The sequence below is a fragment of the Glossina fuscipes genome, unplaced genomic scaffold (genome assembly GCF_014805625.2).
Source record: "Glossina fuscipes isolate IAEA_lab_2018 unplaced genomic scaffold, Yale_Gfus_2 121, whole genome shotgun sequence".
Taxonomy (NCBI): domain Eukaryota; kingdom Metazoa; phylum Arthropoda; class Insecta; order Diptera; family Glossinidae; genus Glossina; species Glossina fuscipes.
This window is the reverse complement of record NW_023998464.1, coordinates 6,399,690-6,420,956: the sequence shown is the minus strand read 5'-3', so window position 1 is coordinate 6,420,956 and position 21,267 is coordinate 6,399,690. Positions and strand designations below refer to the sequence as shown.

At 33.8% G+C, this 21,267-nt stretch overlaps 1 protein-coding gene across 3 annotated transcripts; it reads right to left on the bottom strand.

Moving 5' to 3' along the window:
- Positions 1 to 318: 318 nt before the first annotated feature.
- On the bottom strand, positions 319 to 13,362 carry LOC119640407. 3 transcript variants are annotated; one of them, XM_038038422.1, is made up of 8 exons: positions 13,252 to 13,362; positions 7,238 to 8,266; positions 3,613 to 4,030; positions 2,856 to 3,268; positions 2,656 to 2,777; positions 1,391 to 1,506; positions 1,213 to 1,330; positions 319 to 1,137 (listed from the first exon to the last, which is right to left on the bottom strand). In XM_038038422.1, exons 2-8 carry the CDS (start codon positions 7,515 to 7,517, stop codon positions 664 to 666), a joined length of 1,941 nt encoding a protein of 646 aa, XP_037894350.1. In that variant the 5' UTR covers positions 7,518 to 8,266; positions 13,252 to 13,362; the 3' UTR covers positions 319 to 663. The 3 variants fall into 3 exon arrangements, with proteins under 3 accessions (XP_037894350.1, XP_037894351.1, XP_037894352.1); XM_038038423.1 differs by having other exon boundaries at positions 7,238 to 8,050; XM_038038424.1 differs by having other exon boundaries at positions 7,238 to 7,920.
- Positions 13,363 to 21,267: the final 7,905 nt, after the last annotated feature.

Below are 21,267 nucleotides of genomic sequence, written 5' to 3'. Positions count from 1 at the left end.
TCATATGCAAAAAGTTATAATTAATTTGCTTTGCATTTTATTTCTATCGTACGTATATGACATTTTCATAAGATATGTGTAAAACACACAAGAGAAAGTTTGAGTTTCAAATTTTCTTATATTTTTTGTTTTTCGTTTCGTTCGGAAAGTTGAGCATTTCATAGATGCTTAAGTTTCTACTGAGTATAATAAGGTAATGGAAATATTTTTTCTTTTTCGAATCTCTAAATATTCAGTTTTACTTTTATATATTAAATGTTAGGTTTTTTGTTCTCTAAAAAATTGATTGTTATCACTTAAATATTAAAAACATTAAATTAGAAAATATACATAAATAAAATTTAAAGTTTATATAAAATCTAGTTTAATTTCTTTATATCTATATTTATATAGCATTACAATTAAAACGATTTCGAAACGATAGGCGAAGAAAATAGACAAATGAGTGAAAAGAGAAGAAGGAAGTGGTGGGACGTAAAGACAATTTAAATGCAATATAATTTATAAAAAAAGTTATTTAATATAAAATTATCTCGTTAAACTATACACAAATGCTTAAAGCCTTCTTTCTAATACAAAATCTCCTAAAACAAGTCCACCTCGCTTTCATATCAAGAAAAAATTTTCTTATTTAAGTTCTCCTCTTTAATTTCGGCGGAGAATTTATTTTGGTAATTCATAAAATTGGACGGGAAGCGCTTTTGGTGTTATAATCTCATCTTCAAAATCATCGTCATGTATGGAATAGTCACCACCTCCATCACCATTACTGCCGCCGTTTTCTCCATGGTTAAATTCATTTGGTACAATCTCTACATCTGTGGGAGTGCCGGAAGTTGTAATACGTCCGCCATTACCGTAATTTGTTCTTGTTTTAGTTTTTACTACATGTTCACGCAGCAAATGCGAATAAAGTATATCGTCGATGTAGAACATTGTACCCAAGTTGTAGACGAATACTTCGCTTTCAATGATTTTTGCATTATTTACACTAGTAGCGTTGCTTCCAGGATTGCGTGTTATCTTTAAATGACCGCCGCCAATAGTTTCGAAAACTTCATTATCACGTAAATCACGATTGTAAAGACGCCCCTTAACAAAATGATTAAGCAGCATTTTGACTCCTCGTGGTGACGCCTGTAACCCAGAAAAGAGAAGTTGTGAATAAATCCTGAAATTTTTTTAGCTTCTATGAAAAAAAAAACAACATACTAGTATATCATCGCTGAGTTTATCAAAGCCTAGCTTTTCGAAACCTTTATCGTCGGGTACAAAGAATGTGTAATTAGCACCCGAAACATGAGGCGCTATTTCAGCATTGTTTAGATACCTAAAAAGTACGGTATGACATAAGATATTAGCTAATTAGTAAGAATTGATTAATTAATACCTAGTTATTTGCGTGAACCTAGGATCTCGTTCTAAAGCCAAAAATGAATGAGATAGAAACTGTGCTCCGAACCACGGAAAGGCCAACAAGGGCGGGGTTTCTTTGTCTTTGTGCATCTATTTTAGAAGAAAGAAGAATTGAATGAAAAAGCAAGTACTTTTTAATTGTATAGTATTTTTATAGTTTCAATCATTCATAATTATTTTTATCTTTGCTTACGGAACTCTCAAAACCAAAGAATGTTGATTTCGCTTATTTTCAATTCTTATTCGAACTTAGATTCAAACTAAAAACCATTTATTGTTTAACTAACTCAAATGACTATGAACTAAAAACCATTTCTATCCGTGGCTTATTGTAGATATGAACTAAAAGTTGGGTCATGTCCAGGTTCGATACAAAAATGGCATCAATCAGCTAACTGATACACTACTAAGTATAACTTAGTAAAACATCACTTTTTCCTTACATCTCTTTTAGTGCAGTCGCCCCAAATCTTATCTTGGTCTCTCAAGTGTAAAAACTTGTGTTTTAGTGAGTGTTGACATCATTTGTCTAGAATAGCTTATTTGAAAAGCGCTACTTTCAGATACAACGGTCAAGGAGAAAGTTGTCAACAGTAATAACGTGTGGTGCTTTGCATGCTCTTTGTCAAATTTCATTCCCAAGAACCTATTTTCGTCGCGCCTATCCTTTTGAAACCATGTAAGGGAGACGTCAATTCTTTGTCTGGTACTCAACGCCTAGTTTTTTTTATGCGAAAACAACAACGTTCCATGATGATGTAGCAGCAAGCAGCTCGAGCTTCGAGGTTATTTCGGTTGGCTTTAATTGGCTTTGTTTAAAGTTGCATTGGTAGATGGTGCCGTCAGCACTTTAACAAATGCAATTGCTTAGGAAAATAGTCACTTAGAGCAAACTGTTTTCGCGGGGTTGTGCACACATACTTGTAATTCAATGTAAATGCATAACTTTAAGTTTGTGAGCGAAATGCGCTACAAACTGGTCACAAAGAGACTTGATACTTGGAGAGGGGGGCTTATTTAGACATTTACGCGGATCGTAAATTGACGCACGTGATAAATGTTGATGATAGAAGTCCGCGAAACCAATATTTAAAATGAAAGTTTAAAGGAAAAGAGAGAAAAGATCCATAAGAAAATGAAAGGCGTCATGCAAGTAAAAAAATCTTTACATTAAATTATTAGCAAAATCGTACTATAAAATCCGGGCTGCAATAATAATCGCCCAAATCCGATACATACCTGATGTAGCTTAGAGACTACTGCTTCCGAAACGAATAACACCTCAGCAATTATGAATACTTGATTACCGTTCGATAAAGTGTACTCAGACATTATGGAGACATTATTAACTGTTGGTGTAGCTACAAAAAGTAAAGGATGAGAATAAATGAGAACATGAATATGTTTTGAAAATGTTATCTTTTATTGTGCATACTTACGTTGTCCCCTGAAGATGACAGTTTCACCACCCATGGTGCGCACCAGCAGTTGGTCAGTATTCTTAATATCGTTTAAACGTAATGGTTTCTGTGTGGGTAGAAAATGATTACGTAAAACACTTTCGGTAAACTCTTGAACACTGAACGGATAGAAACCCCAGTCGATGGGATGCCAACGTTGGAACGCGTTATCGGTGGGTATGAGTACAGTAAACGAGCCGTCGTCCATGATTTGTGTGAGATTACTTTTAGAAAGGAAGTGCTGGAAAACTTTTGTACCAGTTTTCATGCTGCCAAGAAATGACATTAATGGGCTGGCTTTTGATTCCTTTAAGATAGGTTCAATTTTGGTATGAGCCGCAAAATTGCTTGTGGTGTTGCGTATTTCCAAATGCTGTGGTTCATTATAACGACTTGGATGTACATAAGAATGAGTCCGTTTGTAAGTATGTAGTTTTAAATTTAAAACAAGTGTTCATAAGTAAGAGGATAGAGACATAGGGAGAGTGAGGGAGAGAGAGAGAAAGGGAGAGACAAAGTAAAATAAGTGATTTTATTGATTGCCAAACTTTCTAATGTTCAAAGTGCTCTGGTTTCGTTATACACATTTGTTTTCACCACACATTTCTGTACAAATGCATATTTATGCATATATATAAGTAAAGCACTAATGTAGGCTTCTTTATTTCTCTCTCTTTCACTATTTTTCGTTTATTATTATTATATTTTTTTTGTTCTTTTGATTTTTACAATTTACCTATTGCTTCCTTCCTGTATGTTACGTTTCGAATAGGGAGACTTACGGTCGCCCAGATAACCGTCAATAGCCAAAGCAATCAGATTATCATTGATGCGTACTCTGTGCAGTATCTGAAAGCCATTGAGTAGCCACAATGCATTATCACTATCATCACCACTATCGCCATTGTTGTTATTATTATTGTTGTTGTTGTTATTGCTGCTGCTGCTGCTGCTGCTGCTGCTACTGGCAGTTTTTTCCAATTTACGAAACACAATTTTATGCCCGTTACTATTACCAAATGAACTGTTATCCTCATCTGCATAGCTATTGAATACACGTCCAGGTATCATGTGCTCCAGCATGAACTCTTTCAAGCGTGGCTTTTCAATGGTGCGTACATCAATTTTTGGTATAATCAATGTAAACGGTATATCTGTAAATCATACAATCAATTTAACATAAATAAGGTTTGCATCGAGAAATTGTATCACTGACATTTTACAGTTAGTTGACATTAAAGGATCTTCATTTTAATATACATATACACGCCTTTACTATGTTACTATATATGTTGGTTGTGGTTGGTCTTTCTCTTTTTCAATTAATTAAGTATTCCCAACACACAATCAAACATTTCAGGTGTGTTCTTGTCTACAAATGTTCAGTATTCTTTTTCAACTGCTACTCTTTCAGTTTCAAAAGTTAAGAGGAAAGGAACAAACCTTAAAAATATTTGCAAAACATTTGCTTTTTATTATCCATCGATATAACCCATTAGTATTCTGTGCGCATTTTCTATACACTTTGAAGTAATTTGAAATTAAATTTCATATATAAAAACTGTCCGAATGAAATAATGGAAATATTTATGACTAAAGTTAGCTTTAATAAAATACAAGTTGGAAGCGAGTATCTCACGAGCACTTGTGAAGTAAATTCGAATATTACCACGTTCTCAACTGCTATAAGGCAGAAAAATTTGGTTAAAACGGTAACTGTAAGCTTGATAAACTATTAAGTTGAGCAATTTCTGAGTTAATGGAACTGCATTCTCTCTTTGTGTTTTCGAAAATCTGGCAACTGCTCTTCGCATATACATTTAGCTTAAGCAACTACTAAATATACGCTAGAGATAAACTGAAACTTTTCGTCATTTCTTCGCCTCTATGAGCTGCAAACGATACCTCTCGCAGTGGGACTTTAATAGAATGTGAAGTCTGTAAAAATTGCAAATTATCTTTTAAGTTTGGCTATAGCTGAGTTTATGTTATCGGAAAATTGAAAATTCTTTGGTAGTCCGTTGGACAGCTTTGTGCCCTTTTTTTTTGATTTGCAGACTAAAAGTAGACCAGTAGGAAATATGTATAACTTATAAAAGCGTAGTACGGCACCTTCGCTGTCAATCTGTTCGCACCTGCAATGCACCTTGGTTATAAAGATAAATACTTTGCAAACGCTATTACAAACTGTGAACATCGGCTCCATCATGTCATTAGACAAATGAACATGCAAATGAGGTGCTTATCATCGAAACAAAAAAAAATAAATAAAAATGAAACCTGCTACTTTGGATAAATTGAAGTTGCACAAAGCGCCCTAGTTGGGATAAAAATTGAAGTGAAAGGAAAAGTAAAAGCTCCTAATCAAGGCAACTCCAATCTTATCAAGAATTATTGAAAAATTATTTTTTAGTTTAGAGAGAGGAAAAGGTGTTTTTCTTTTGGTTATGAGGTTTTGGTGTTTATATGAAGCAGTGAACGTTGGACACAATAAGTAGGCATGCATAGACATAACAAGGGTTCACGTAGTTAGTCTCCAATAACTTCGACATAGACCTAATACTGAACACACCCTAAGCTTTTGGGAAAAGCGTGTTCTTGTTTCTTTTTCGTTTCACTCAACAAAAATTGAAACGGTACACGGGGACTTGTAAAAAAGCTTTAAAACAATTAAAAATAGAAATTATGCAGAAAAAGTGCTATTTCATTTAAATACAATTCTACACATGTATGGTCCTTCGAACGGGTAACCGGTATACTGCATGAGTGCATATATTTTGGCTCAATGTCCCATAGCAAATGCGAACAGCGTTCAATTAATTACAACATTCCGTCTTTATAAGTAATTTTATGAGAACTGAAGAAAAGAAATTTATATTCATTTATTTCTACTTTTAAATCCAATTATTTCTGCACATAATGTACACAATTATTAATATGAATTTAATGTTGTAAATTGCATATTAATATATATGGCGAGTACTTGACTGCTCATCAGTAAAAATGAGTAATTCCGTTAAAGTTATTCAAACGCTATTTGCAAAAAAATCATTACTTTCTGTGCATGATTTATGGGTGTCCCTCTGTACACAGCTTTATTCCAGTTCTGTTGGAAGCCAAGTAGAACAAAATAACAGAACTGAACCAGACGATGAAAAATCAAAAATTGGAGGTGAAAGTTTCGACTCAGCTTTAAGCAGTTCGTACAACGGAAAAGATCCAACTGGTCGGGTAAAGTTGCGATTTTAAGTTAATTGAATGATGCAGCAGTAAAGGACGACATAATACCTCCGGCTTATATGCCTTCTCATTGCTTAACATTACCAGCGTGCGGAACAGAGTGTTCGCTAGGAGATTACGACAAATGGTTTGCGTTTAGAGATTGATTCACTGCTGTATATAGGAGGACGTATACACTTAATAGTGCAAGGTATAATATTACTTCTCTCACACAAGAAGGCACATAAGGAGATTATTCTCCAAGGGCGTGTTATGCGTTTTAAGATAAGAATATATATAACAAAGCTCAGGGAGATTCATATGCTTTTTAAATATAAAACTTTCCCTAAGAAAGTAGAGGTATTGAATTAAGCAAAGATATACTCAACAAATTTGTACTAAAAGGAAATGGAGAGCAACCGGTAGTCATAACCGGATTTATTTATGGCCGTTTTTGCTTTTCTTGAATATGGGATATCGCCGTGAAGTTACTCGTTACGGGAGTAGTCATCTAGATTCGCTAATGAATTGGCTGACAAGCTTTGCGTCGGAAAATAAAGGTTTCTCGAAATCTTTAAGGAAAGCTTTGCTTAAAAATCTGTGTTGCCTCGTTATTAGAAAAGATACACGCAGAGGAATTCCGCTACATACTACTCTTGACCCCTTCTGCTGAAGAATTTGTGTGAAATACCTGGCCTTCTGGGAGGTTGCTAGACTACAATATGCCCGTAATTGTAGACAGGTGGAAAAGACCTCCGGTTATTATTTCTTCCCTCAATGCTTGGGCACTAGAAAAGCCTACTCTATTCTGAAACTATAAGTCGCGTGGTATCGCGATAAATGTTACTCTCATTCAGAGAATACATAACGACAATATGGTCGTTGCCGACATCGATTTCGGCCGAAAGTTGATTGGATCTGTGAACTATTTTTAGCGTCATGATATCGCAGGAATGGTTCGGTCCATCTGCGACAGCTCTATAAACTCGGTTTTTAATTTATAAATTAATACCGAACGGTCCTTTTCATGTATATAATAAACATCGTGCGTACACTGAAATACACATTTCTACTAAAATAGAGTTGTACGTCCGCTAACTGTGCAAATGTACGTAACTTACTGTTTTTAATGCTTCACTTACCTCTTTGCGGTTTATAGCCATATAATTCAAGAACTGGCAAACCGTCCTCCATGAAACGTCGTACATGCTGCCAATTCGCATCATAAATGTTTACATTTGAATCTGCTGGTAAAACGTTAACGTCCGGTATAAATTTACTTTCAATTAATTTAATATTTTTTAAGTTTTGATCGATTTGCAAGACTGTAGCAGATGATACAGTCACCGCCATGATTGATAATAACGATAACCATAACGGTGATGTAAAATATCGCCAAATGTTCTTGTTGTGCCTTAACATGATTGTTGACAAAGTCAATTTGACGATAAAACAATAATTTGATTTATTTTTTTGACGTAAATTGCTTCGGTGCTGCGTCCGTTCGTTCAAGTGTAATTAAATTTCCGCACCACGAAAGACCAGCACTTGCAATTGTTTAATGAAAGTGCGAAACGTGAATTGTACACAATTTATGGCACAATTGCTCTGATGTTTCGCTGCGCTTTCATTGCGCAGGCGTTAAAGTGTACACTGATTGTTTTTTTTTTTTTTTTTGGGTTTTTCTTTTTTGCTTGTTTCTTTTTTTGGGTTAATTTTGTTTGTCTGTTTATTTATTTAGTTATTTTTTTATCTCCCATTTCTTAAATGCTTTGCGATAATATGATGTGTTGTGGTTTTTTATTCTTTTAAATATTTATTAGCGCTGTGCGTTTAATTGTATAAATAATTTATTAGTTGTAAATGATTGAAGTTATTAACAGAAATAATGAAAGCAATTGTTTCATTAATACCAAATACATTTTTTAATTAGTTCCATAAGCTTTCCATTTGCACTTAATTTCAAAGAAGAAAAACTTTTTTTTTACTTAAAAGTTGTGTCACTTCGTTGTTACCGGTATGGGAGTATTGCGGTTTGCATGGATTGAATACGTGCATTCTAATGATTGCCCACGTTAATGACCGTTCATGAACGAATCATCGTACCCCCGACTCACTTTATTAAATAGCCCAAAAAAGTGCTGGAGTTTCTAAGTTCATTTAGTTGGTGTCTAATGGAGAGATTTATTATATCGTAAACGGCTTGTTATATAAGGGTATGTTAAATTTATGCGGATATACATTACATCCAGAAGGACTTGAGATGGAGTAACGTTTTATCATACGGATCGATACAGAAAGTGATCCAAACCTGTCTGACCGTTTCGCATTCTTGTATTTAACCTACAGGTCAACATTTTTGAGATATTTTGATGAAACTCTGTACGTCGACGTGTTTTAATCCAAGGGCGAACCATTTCCCGTATAACGGCTTATTTTGAATAGTTGATATATGAAGAACTGCATCAAGCGAGGAAGTGTAGGCTATTTAATGCTATGCCGCTATTCAGTATAGTGTTTGCAATGTTTCGCGGTGATTGTAAATTCATTTGTAAGCAGTTACTAAATAAACTAAAATGCAAGTATATTTGCGTAAATCGATTTAAATCAGAGGGACAGAAAAACCAGGCGATGTTCACCAAACATATTGGGATGTGGTCAGGAAGTAGAGGTTCCGATACGTTGGATTTCAACGCGGTAATATATGAGACGGCTAGTGGCCCCATTCAGTCGAGTGCACCTAGACAATATTAGAAAAATTTCTTTCACATAATTATATCCTAATCTTGGCCAGGCGGCGTCCATCTTGTAGATATCGGTTGGATGGGAATTATCTACATAGCGTTTGAAAACTCTTGAAGGCTCTCGACGGTTTTTTAGACATTTGGGATATATGTTTGCTCATTCTCACGGCCGAACTAACGGTAATAGCTATATTTACTTAATTTGTCTGTCTAATTAGGTCGTATACCGCCAGTACAATCAGCAAAATGAAAACCCCTACAAACTTACCTATTGTTTAATATTGGGTACATACTTGGGACCTTGTGCTATCACAAGATACTTTCAACTTTCTGGTAAAATTTCTTTTTATGTATGTGATCAATCACTCAGGAGAAGTCCCATATTGTATTGTAACGGAATGGTGGTCAGAAAGGAGTGGGGAGAGAGGTAGCGGCGGCAGGGTCTATAGACGCCCTGTCGGTAAGGGTTTCGTACTTACTAGTCGAGGACTCACTACGGCTATGGTAACACATCAATCGTAACGAAAGTATGGTCTATTCCTTTGGAAATTGGACCCAGATACGCCAGTTTGACAAGCGCTACCAGCCTACGCAGTGAAGATGTTCTTTTCTTTGCTTTTACCAGACAATAATTTCCACTTAACAACCCCTTAAGGGTTGGAATAAGGGCTACAAAAATCCAATTCTCTTACTTTTAAACAATCTCCTTTTGCCTACACATCCCTCTAGGGATCAAATTATGTTAACAGTTCTTATGAATGCAAGAATGCAACTGAATAATATTCTGCTTAAATATGCAAATCTGAGTCTAACCCTAGCAGATGCTTTCATGTATTTTGATCGCGAAAATGCTAATGTAATGCGGAGTATCGATAACGGTTAAAATCGATTTCGGCCTATCTGAACATACAATAATAGTTTTCCGTTTAGTATTATTGAGTGGTTTAGTGTATACAGACGCATATCAATAAACTCCCAAATTTGCATTTTCGGCATTCATTGCTTTTGTTGTTTGATTAAACGCAAACTCAGCCTGAACTCTCAAAATACTTTCGATTAGATTGGCATTTGATGAATCAGCTATTTCTAGACGTGTACAAGCGGTGGTAAAGATCCAAAAGGAGGGAAAATAAGTGTCATAAGCAATTGACTGAAAATACCATTTGTTTGCCAAGCAAAAAAAGAAGAGTTTTTTTTGGCATATTGTGTCTGAAGGTGAAAATTGCGTCTACTACGACAAGCCCAAGCCCAAGCAAAAAGTCATGGGTTAGTTCGGAAGAGCCATCCGTTCTGGTATCAAAGTAGAGTATTCATGGGTATAAAGATTTGCTATGCATATAGTGGGATGAGCTGCGTGTATAACGAGCTGCTAAAACCGAATAAAACTAGTACTGCAGATGTCAATTATACAAATTGAACGAGTTAATGTCGCAAAAAAGGACAGCAATAGCGATTAACAAATGCAAAGTCATCCTCTTGCAAGACAACGTTCGGCGACATATTGGAAGGGTTGCCAAGGACGCACCGTTGCAGGTCGAATGGGAAGTTCTGACGCATCCAGTGTACTCATGAGATATATAACCTTCTGATTACCAGTTTTTCAGATGGATGCAGGATATCATAGCTGGCACGCAGCTTCGAAATGCTGAGGAAGTGTGCAAATAGGTCAATGATTGGATCGCTGCCCAACCAATATCGTTCTTTCGACGTAGTATCGCCTTGTTGCCACAAAGACGGAAAAAAGTGGTTCAACATGATGGAAAATATTTTAATTCTACATATTTTGTTTTCGTATAAATGTCTTTCTCAAGTGAAAAATTGATCAGAATACATGCATGCACCTATTAAAATATGTTAATATACTTAGAATAAAATGAAATGTACGGTTCTTTCACAATAAATCATTAATTTTTGATAGAAAACGACGGGAACTTATATGTACTACTTAAGTACTTCTTCTATTATTATTAGTTTTTTATGGTTATGTCGCTTGTTACGGCTACCAGCATTCTTATAAATGACAGAATGTCTGCTACAAAAACCGTCTGTTATAAAAACTGTGGTAAGATTAGAATTGAAAACACTCTTTAGGAACTGCGGACTTTGGATTTAAAATAAAATACCTTCGAGCACATCGTTCAGCTGGATGTACGTCCATAGTCTTCGCATAAATTAGCTTAAGTTCCAGATTTAATTGCGTATATAATAGGCTAGCCCGAAAGGATGTAGTGATACGATGTATAAAGAAATTTTTATAATCGAAAATATACCTGTTATATACTAGTTGCCACCAGATCCATCAAAATAGCCTGACGGCGTGTCACTGGTTGCTTTGCCCTTAAAAATGAAGAGCGCGGCGGGGAATGGGTCTGTTTGTTAGACAGTTCGTTAATTGTGAATGAGGTGAAACAGCTTCTACAAAACAGCACCCCAAGCCCAAAATTTACCCTCCGTAGGGCAACTTTTAAAGGTTTCATATTTCAATATTGTTATAATTTGGAAGAAACATTTGTCATATAAACGATCTTTAGAAAAATAAGCCTTATCGGTGATTAATATGCAAAAATTGAGTGAAAGCATGCGTACATATGTAATAGATTTCTTATACGCTGTCAGGACGTCGTCTAAAGTAAAGAGAAATTTGTAAAAATATTGCTTTCTTAACACGTCCTCTACTAAGCCAAGCGCAAGATTCGTTCGATATTAAGAAAATCGTTCCAATATGTGACGTCGGACTGCGGTAAGAAGTGGTTGTGCCACATGCATGCAAACTACTTTAATATTAGAGAATAGGGGACATTTATAGAAAGCATACCGACAAGCTGAAGCTGTAACGACCTCTTCTCAATAGTTGAATGAACGCACTTCTTTAGCTACCGTAAGGCTTATGCGTTTATAGGCCTTTAAGTCGTTATTTTATGTGGCTTTAGTCTTAACTGAAAACATAATTGCATTTTAAAAAGTTTTAAATATATTGAAAAAATTTAAAATTTAGTCTTATGTTAAGGCCTACGAAATTGTTCGAATTTATTCAGGCGGAAATAATTTTGCTTTTTACTTTCAGATCTGTTACGAAAATTCTAAAAATATCTAATTAAATTTAAATTGATTGAATGAAAAAAGCAAAAAATGTATAAAAACGAAGAAAATCTCACTCTTACGCTTTGCTGTTACAACCAACATTTACAATAATAACAAATCCCAGTTTATGTATGCATAAGAAATGACAGCAATAAAAATTGATTGCCTCGTATTGTGTTGACCCCTGCACACTTGCACATACTGACAATCATATATATATATATGTATATATATATATAAAACATATGTATATATACATATATACAAGTGCATATAAATGATTGGAACTCGTGTGCAGCATCAACAAAATCTGTGATCGCATACAAGGCTGCTGTTGATTTTTTCATACACATATTCATAATGAAGCGTGTGTGTGCCGGCAGGGTTTACTGCCCATCTCTTCAAACACAATTTATTAGTTAGAGTATAATACGAAGCGCACTTAGATATAAATTAAATTCAATTAAAGAAACAACAGCAACTACCGTCATAACGAAGGAATGAGTGAGTAAATAAATGACAAAACCACAAAAAGTAAGAAATCAAATGATTTTATTAAAATTTGCAAAATAACAAATAAATAAAAAATAAAAAACTTGCACACCTTAAGAGGTGTATTGTCGCTATCGTCAGCCCAACGTGAAACAAGAAAATAGTACATATTTATTTATTGCAGATCAATGAGCAGAATTTTTGATCTATGTATTCTTGTTGATTAAATCCTCTAGCAAATAGCGTTCGTGTGTCAAAACGGTCTAAGAACACTTAAGAACACTGTCGACCTTAAATTGTATTTCTCTCGCAACGTCTCGTGTTTATGAACACACTCTGATGTTTATGTTAAATTTACGCTTTAAGTCCTAAGTCGTAAATTAAAATGTATTGATCCTTATAGTAAAGCAAATATTTCTCGGCCTCACATGACATTATGTACGAACGGAATAAGTGCTTTGAATTTTAATTTTTGGTAAATTAATTAGTGTTTTCTTTTAGTTATTATTATATTACGAATTTTCATTGTGCAAGGATTGAAAATTTTTCACTTTGGGCCTACGCGATCGCCCTCCTTTCCACCGCTCACCTGAAGAATTGTTTTGTGCATAAATTTTCAATGTTTTCGTTTTCTGCAACACTGTTTTGGAAACTTGACTCAAGTATATATTAAAAGGACAGAGGGACAGACATGCCGAAAATGTATTGCAGTCGCACTATGATAAAGGATATATACTTTTTTTGTAGGATCTCTGATCTCATTGGTAAGTGCAAGCTTTGTTTATCCTTATCTGCCTAACATTATACAACATTAGACTGTGAGTTGGTTATATAGATACCATTTCATTAATTTTCTGTCACTTTATTAATAAGCAATCATATGAACTTTAAAAAAAAAATATTGTTTTCTCAGCATTTTGGGAATTTTTGCAATTTTCACTAAATTCTTTCATTTAATAATTTTAGATGCACACATATGCACACACGCACACTTTTTTTCCTTATTTTCTTTTTTTTTTAATTCTTTTATGTGTTTCAATTACATGTAAAAGAGAATAAAAAAAAAAGTTAAGGAATTAAATTCTTTTCATCTTCAATTAAAATTACAAATTGAGTTTTTATTCAATTTGTATGTGTTTTTTTGCCTTCGTTACATATACTTTTTCTCTGAAAAACTTTTCTATTGTTTGTGCGTTAGTTCACTTGTGTGAGGTATGTTTGACCGCTCTCGTTGAATTACCGTCTTGTACTGAGGAATTGGTGAATAGTAAAAAAGCAGCAAAGAAACTCCTATCTGTGTACAATGTAGTGTAAGTGAACGCAATAGTGTGTGTGAGTTTGTGTGAGCCTCATTATTAGCGATTATGTCTTGTTTTCTTTTTGTTGTTCAAAACAAAAAAAAAAAAAGAAGAAGAAGAAATATTGTGCAACTTCATGCATACACATGAAAAGCTTTGAAAGCAGTGTAGTGGGTTTTTGCCTTTGCCTTTAGCAATTTTGTTTCTTTCGAATTTCCAGACCCAAAATGCTTTTCAAATGCATTAAACAGGCACTAAGTGCACTCGCATTCTCATTGCTTAACCTATACAAAAAAAGGAGAAAAAAAAAACAAGCTGCAGCAGTCGGTTAAAACTTGTCAAGTGTTTTTTAACTACTGTGTGCGGCTACTGTATGCCATTATATTTGCCACCATATACTTGTTTAATACTTGATGAGCAACAATGATTGTTGTCGTTCCGTTACTGTCAATGACGTCGTTGCTACCCCTGCCTAGTTGTTGTCATTGCCGTTCCTGTTGTTGGTGTGATTGTTGTCGCTGTCTGCGGTGATGGCGGTAAGTTTTAATTATCATGATTTGATGAATTTGATGCTTTTATTACGTTGACTGTTCATAATACTATTACAGTCTGCGCGTCATTTCTCTTTCTCTCTCTATCTCTCTCCATATCGCTTTTTCTCGCGGTTTTTTAGTCGTTCTTCTTACTTGCTCATAATGTAGAGATTTTATCTTATGGGTTTTTTGTTTTGTTTAACATTATTTATACATTATTTTTGTGTTTTTTCTTTTTTAAGAAGTTGTGGGTTTTTCTTGTAATTAGAATTCTACACTTGTGTTTAAATCCATTATAATCAGTCATTTTAATTGCGAGTGTGAAATTAAGGTATACTAAATTAACAATTTCATATGAAACATGTTTGGGTTCTATTTTTTGCGGCTATTCGGACGTCTTTCTCATGCTTATAAAAAGAAGTGCTCTACCTGTATCTGCACGCGTGGTGATTAGTCATAAATCTTATATTGTTATAATTCAGTTTAAAAGATATTGACACGAAAAGCCAGAGAACTCATTTTAAAGACTAAAGCCTACTTGTCACCTTAGGCGGATATGAAATGCTTAGATGAATTTCAATAATTTGAAATCTTAATGTTAGTCTTAATATTAGAATTTTAATATCGTAAAATATTTTATAAGGAACGAGAATGTAAGTTGACTGAGTATATTTGTATTGGTCTCTCTCTGTCTCTCTCTTGGTTTGGAAAACTCCCATCGCTATCTGTGCCGAATTTCTTTCGAGGCGAAATTTGAAGGAAATGAAGAAAGACACTATCATAAAATTTGCATATATTTTCGATTTTCACTTATCTACAACGTTTTCGTTGGCGGTTAAAACTCTTTGCTCAATTTGTGTTTATTAAACTATGCACAAAATTTTTCACACTACGTTTCACTGCGAGATTTCATAAGTTGCGATCATTAAATGGACGGACGAATAGACGGGCATGTAGCCAGAGAAAACGTTAGGTAGAGGTGTGAAAACGGGAGTGGACCTTACTTATGTTCGATTTATAAGTGAGATCTTTAGCAACGGTGGCAAAGACATACCATGAAGAATATAGCATACGATCTATTTGGCCAACGAACGTATTTCCAATCTATAAGAAAAGGGATTTTTGATAAAAAATTTCTTAATCGGTTTAATTTAAATATATCATGGCAAATTTTTCAAAACCCTTTTTTTTTAAATAGTTTATACTACGCCAAACTCCATACCAAAATATACCATGTGTTTCCCTGAAAAATGTAGACTTAGTCGAAAATTGATGTGAATAGATTCAGAATTGCGTTTATTACGGAGGTGTAACTATGAATTAAATACGAAAATAGTTTATTGACAACTGTGTTTCCAAATATCATTTTTAGTTTGTTTAAATCTATGAGCTGCAAAAACGAGTACTCAGGCGTTAAAGGCATAACACTTATCAAACTCTCTGTATCTATCTTTTTCCTCCACTGACCTTCTGATCATCATCGTGCTACTCATATAGGGTACAACTCTGAGCGATTGGTCATATTAAAAGCGAAAAATATTGGGAGCAAGAACACAAAATCGCAGGTTGAGTCCCGCTAAGAACTAACTTCGACTTCGACAGCATAAACGTTTCTTCAAAGAGGGAGAGTTAAAACACCAACTGCGACTTCGTTCTTATGCTAATTATGTTTCCATTTCCTTTCTTCTTCTCTTTCGTCATTTCTTAGTAAGCATCACTGTGTTAAATGTATAGGAGACATGCCCTGCGGGATTGGTTATATTAAAACAAAACGAACTACTTATTAAAAAGGTAGTTATTAAAAAGGAAAAGAAATGTAAAAGGATAAAGAAGAAAGGAATAATTTTTATATAATTCCACTTTTCCTATTGTGATATGGTAAGGTAATAAATATTCGACTTAATATTTTTCCGTAAACAGAATGCATTTGTTGCTGAGTTATAATTGTAAACGTCCCTAAATATAAATATTTATCTTTTAGGGGTTTTTTCCATTTTATGGTATTAGTATTAACGTCACACGTTCCTCACATTCTTAAGATACTGATCGCGTGAAGTAAGCGCATGAATGTAGCACAAATAATCCGTATAAATTATAATCAAGTAGACAAATAATGTTCACAGTCACTTGCCCCCGCTCCGAATGATTACGTATTGTAAATGCATTTACAAAAGTAGGCGGTGTATCGCCTTGTAATCTTTGTAATTTATGCGAAAATTATTTTCATTAAATTAAATTGTATTAACAAACTGAATGCTTCATTTGGCAAATCGATTAAGTCCACTTTCTGCATATTCTAAAAAATTATCGACAAAGCTCTTGATATTGATTTTTTAGTTTATATATTCGAAACTAGTTTCTCTAATAAAAAGCAATTTCTTTTAGAAGCCAATCCATATTTTAAGGTAAATTATAAAAAAAAAAATTTTAACAATGAATACGAAAATCGTTTTCTATCGATGCGGATACACAATTGTAAACAAACAAGTGTTGAGCCTTTACTCTATTTTTGATTTCATGAAGTTCAACGATTCGGCAGGTGAAGCATTCGATTAATAACAACACAAGAAAATTGTATCCAACTGTGACCGAACATTTTACACCCAACGTCGTTATCTGAAGACAGAATACACACATTTTTATTTGTGTAATCTATGAGTAATGAGCAAAAAGCCTATTTATCTGACTTTTGAAAATAAAGCTCTTTTATGTTTTATGTTGTGGGCGTGGCCTTTGAAGCTACTATCTGAACTATTGCCATCAGGAGAATCTTTATTACGCAAATCCACAGAGATTGAAGATGAACTTGCTATTTGGTACTGACCCAGAATATAGAGAATGTGAAGCTTGCTTCTGCATATTGTAGACGTTTTAACAAATCTATAAAATCTTAAAATGAACTTCTTTTAAGTTTTTGTTCATACTTAGGATACCTCTAAAACCATTTTTAAATACGGAAATATTATTACTTTATAAATAATTGGAAATATGCGGGGAAAATGAAAACGAACATAAGACAACATAAACTTATTTTTCTGTCCACATATCTGCATATTATATCAGGTTTCTGAACTTTTCTTCTGAGTGTTGTTGCAAAGGTTTTGACAAAATAATATTATCAAAGTAATTGATGTAGAGCAGAAAGTTTGTCACATCTACGTTAATAATTAGAGGGCACAGATCAAGTAGAAGAACTGTAACTTTAAAATTCTAGAAAAAAATTGATTTAATATACATTTGCTTGCAAATTAAAAGTGAGCCTCATCGATCAAGCGGCTCGCCCTCAATTAACATATGCAATTTTTTAGCATTCACGATCCGTCTTAAGCGACGCATGTGTGCATATCAATTTACGCGTATACATATATGCGTAACTATTTTGTATATATCAAAATTACCACACACCTGTATAATATAACTGATTAGGAAGTGAAATTTAATAAATGATTTTCGTGAAGATAGTAATGCTCCAGTTTACTTCAGAGATCACATTCAAATTCCTTACTTTAATTTTGCGAAAAAAAAGATATTACTTTGCTTAGGGGCGATGAAAACTTCGACTCTACGACTTATCACATATTAAATCAGCAACACACTAGAGAGCAATGAGTAGACATTTCTTTTGCTCTTTAAAGTATCCCCCGGAAATTTTCTATTCGCACACAGCAAAACCTTTTCTTTCAAAACGTGTCCAGCTTCTATAATTCCACTTAGGCAACTTCAGAGTAAATAAACTTGATATTAGTTTACTTCATTTTAATCAACTTCTCATTCATTAATTATGATTACCTAAGTATTTAGCTAAATGTAAAGGAATGCAAGCGAAAAAAGAAATAAATAAATAAAAGAACGAAAAAAAGCCGGCAAAACAAAACGTACACGTAAACATCGCTATACCTACGCGTAAAAATAGCGTACACATACGGCATTTGGTAAACAGGTCTCAAAACAAGTGCCGAGAAAAAAAGCAAAAACAAAAGCACATCATTCACACGAAGCTTGTTCGTAATTGATTTGGAAAATAAAAGAAAAAAAGTCACTTTTACTACGAGCGAGTTCTAGCTGATTGTTAATGTGTGTGTATCTCAAAAACTTTCATGTACACACAGATGCGCTTGCATGAAATATTTTAATGATAATATTGAAGAAAAAATGTATCTAAAGTAGTCATTTTCATTTTTTTTTTTTTTTTTTAATAAACGAATTTATGTAGAAAAGAGAATATTGGAACAACAATAATTAATGAAGAGACTTTCTTTAAAACCCATATTCAGAATGAAGTGATTTTTTTCAAGCGATTGCCAATTATGTAAATCAATAGAATACATTCTGGCATCATTTTTCCAAAGAATATTTTATAAAATTTTTACACTCTATTATCATGATTTACTTTTTACATTGAAAATAATTTTGTTTAAATTTCACATAAAAGTCTGAAAATAATTTCTTATTCTTTTATTTGATTGCACTGTACACACACGTTTCTTGCGTAGAGATTTTTTGCGTCTATTATGCCGGAAAATTTACAACAAATTAAAGCTTTCTACTCGTTGTTATACGACAATAAGTTGTAAACTGTTTTCGCTATTATTTCTCGTTGTTATTAGTTAGTGAAGCTCGTTTCTTTAGATAGGATTTTCGAAGCTTCTGTTTATAGGAAAGTTTTACAAAAGGATGAATGGTCAACAAGTGTAAATATATATGCTAAGCTTTATCGAAGCTTTGTACATTTTGTACTAAAATAAACTTTCCTAGCAATTACCACATATATATAATATAGATTGTTATGAGCGGTGATTAAAATCTTTTATTTCAAAGAAATTGGGAAAGTTTGTCTTTGGTTAAGTAATCTCATAACAGCGACATCGAACGTGAGCGAGCTGAAGTTGAAGACGTTTGCATTTTTCCGCCAAAAATTTTCAATTCACTTTTTCGTCATAAGTGCTTATTTTTTTATTCATCAAAAATTTCTCTTATTTCCTTCCAACTAGTTCCCATAACAATAATTCAAAACTTGACTTGTCTGTCTTTCGTAAAATAATCAATCTCTCAGTTCCTTTTTATTTTTTTTTTATCTTTATTTGATTGCAAAAATATTCATTTGGAATGGTAATTTCAGTTTTGGAAATGGGGAAATGAAACGAGGGATAGCCATATCCGGCACGCAATAATTGACGAAATCCACCTTTTTTGCAATCAGTGGAACTGGTACGCTTTTGTGCTTAAAATCTCAATTAGATTTCACAAAGAATTTGGATGCTTTGAGACAATTATCTAAGATTCAGACAATGACTGTCGAACACTAGCTTTGGTGCTTCAGATATCAAATGGATTTAAAAAAAAGGTTCATTTCTTGAACTAACTTTGCCAGATTCAAACGATGATTTATTAAACATCAACTTTTCTACTTCGACGAAGTTTTTCTCGTTTGCATCTTTAGTGATGTGCACAACGAGACGACTTATCTCGAAGTGTAATGTGTTAATACCGTTATAGCAACTTCTAGAGAAAAATTCTGGTGATATCTTTTGCTAACGCCCTTAAAATAATCAATATAATACCTTGGTAACATGGTGAAGAGTTCAACCGTAGTTGCGCTTCGCAAATATTAAGATATGGTTTCGAACTGCCTCAAATAGCCAGGACTAAAGTTCTGAGTGTCAATGTTTAAAACGCGCCTTTTAGATATACACTTACGTAAACAAATTTCTAGAGCTTATACGCTGCTCAACTCGCTTACAATGAATTACATGAGCACTTGGTATCTCAGATCAAGTTCCAGATAGTATTGTGCATGCAAGTTTCTTAAGAAAAGGATCCATTCGTGTATACAGATTATCAATACAAGATGATAAGTGTGAAGATGTGCGTTGCCATAAGACGTGTGCTAACAATGTTGGCGTCGACATAATCAACATCCGGCGACCGCTTTGTATTGGTGTACGTTGGCGTGATAGGTATGCGATGATATAAATGGCATTATTATTATCATTCATAAGCATTTTTATTAATTTTTTCTTCTTTTTTTGTCTAATTGCATTTTTACAAAACCAAAATAAAATGTTCAAATAAAATTAAGAAGATGAAAATTTGTCAACCTTGTCTGGGCAAAAGCGCCAACAACGATAGAAATGCTAGAATATCCCTTTCTCCCAATAATCGGAACATCAGAAGAATATTATACTAATAATCCTCAGGGATTTTGAAGTTATTGATACAGTTTTTGAAGAAATGTCATACTTTAAAGCTATCAAATAGTGAACTATAAAATATATTTTTAAATCCTCGGTTAAACCATCCATTTTCAAATTAAGACTTTGAAAAACTTTTTTCCCATGTTCCCTATTTTGTAAAGTGAATGTACAAGTGTAGTTGGTCATTTCGTTCTTTCTTGTTGAATTTTTTTGCAATATATTACGCAAATTACTTATTGGTGACCATAAACTTAAGAAATCAACTATATGGCTAAATATATTTTGGAAACTTGGGGGGTTGAAGCGTGCTTCTGGACGTTCTAAAGGCTTCAGCAAAGAAAGGAAATTTCGATACACCACAATATTGGGTGGATGATTTTAGATTTTCTCACAGGGACTCTAATATCGCTGTTTAAATTTTTATAGGTTAAGTCTGATGTAGTTTAAAGTAATGAGCAAAAGATCAACTTTTCCTCCTTCGGAGAATAGACGAGTTCGCGCTTTAGGTGGCAGTGTACGCGTGTCCTTCGATCGATTTGACCCATTTTGAATAGCAGCCTGCGTGCAAGAATGTGTCTGTCAAATTTTAAACCAATCGTTTATGGTAATTATAACACCGACGAACGGACGGACTTGCTTAAATCAATTCAGAATTTGATGGTGCTTAAAAACATGTACACTTTATGTGGTCTCTGAAGACTAATCTCATCGTTCGGTGATGGGCATAAAAATGAAGAAGTAACTGCAGAATGAATCTTTAAAGAATGTTTCGCGTTAGCGATGGTGTATTGCGTTAATACTTATAAAAATCTGTTTTAGTTGGGAGATTT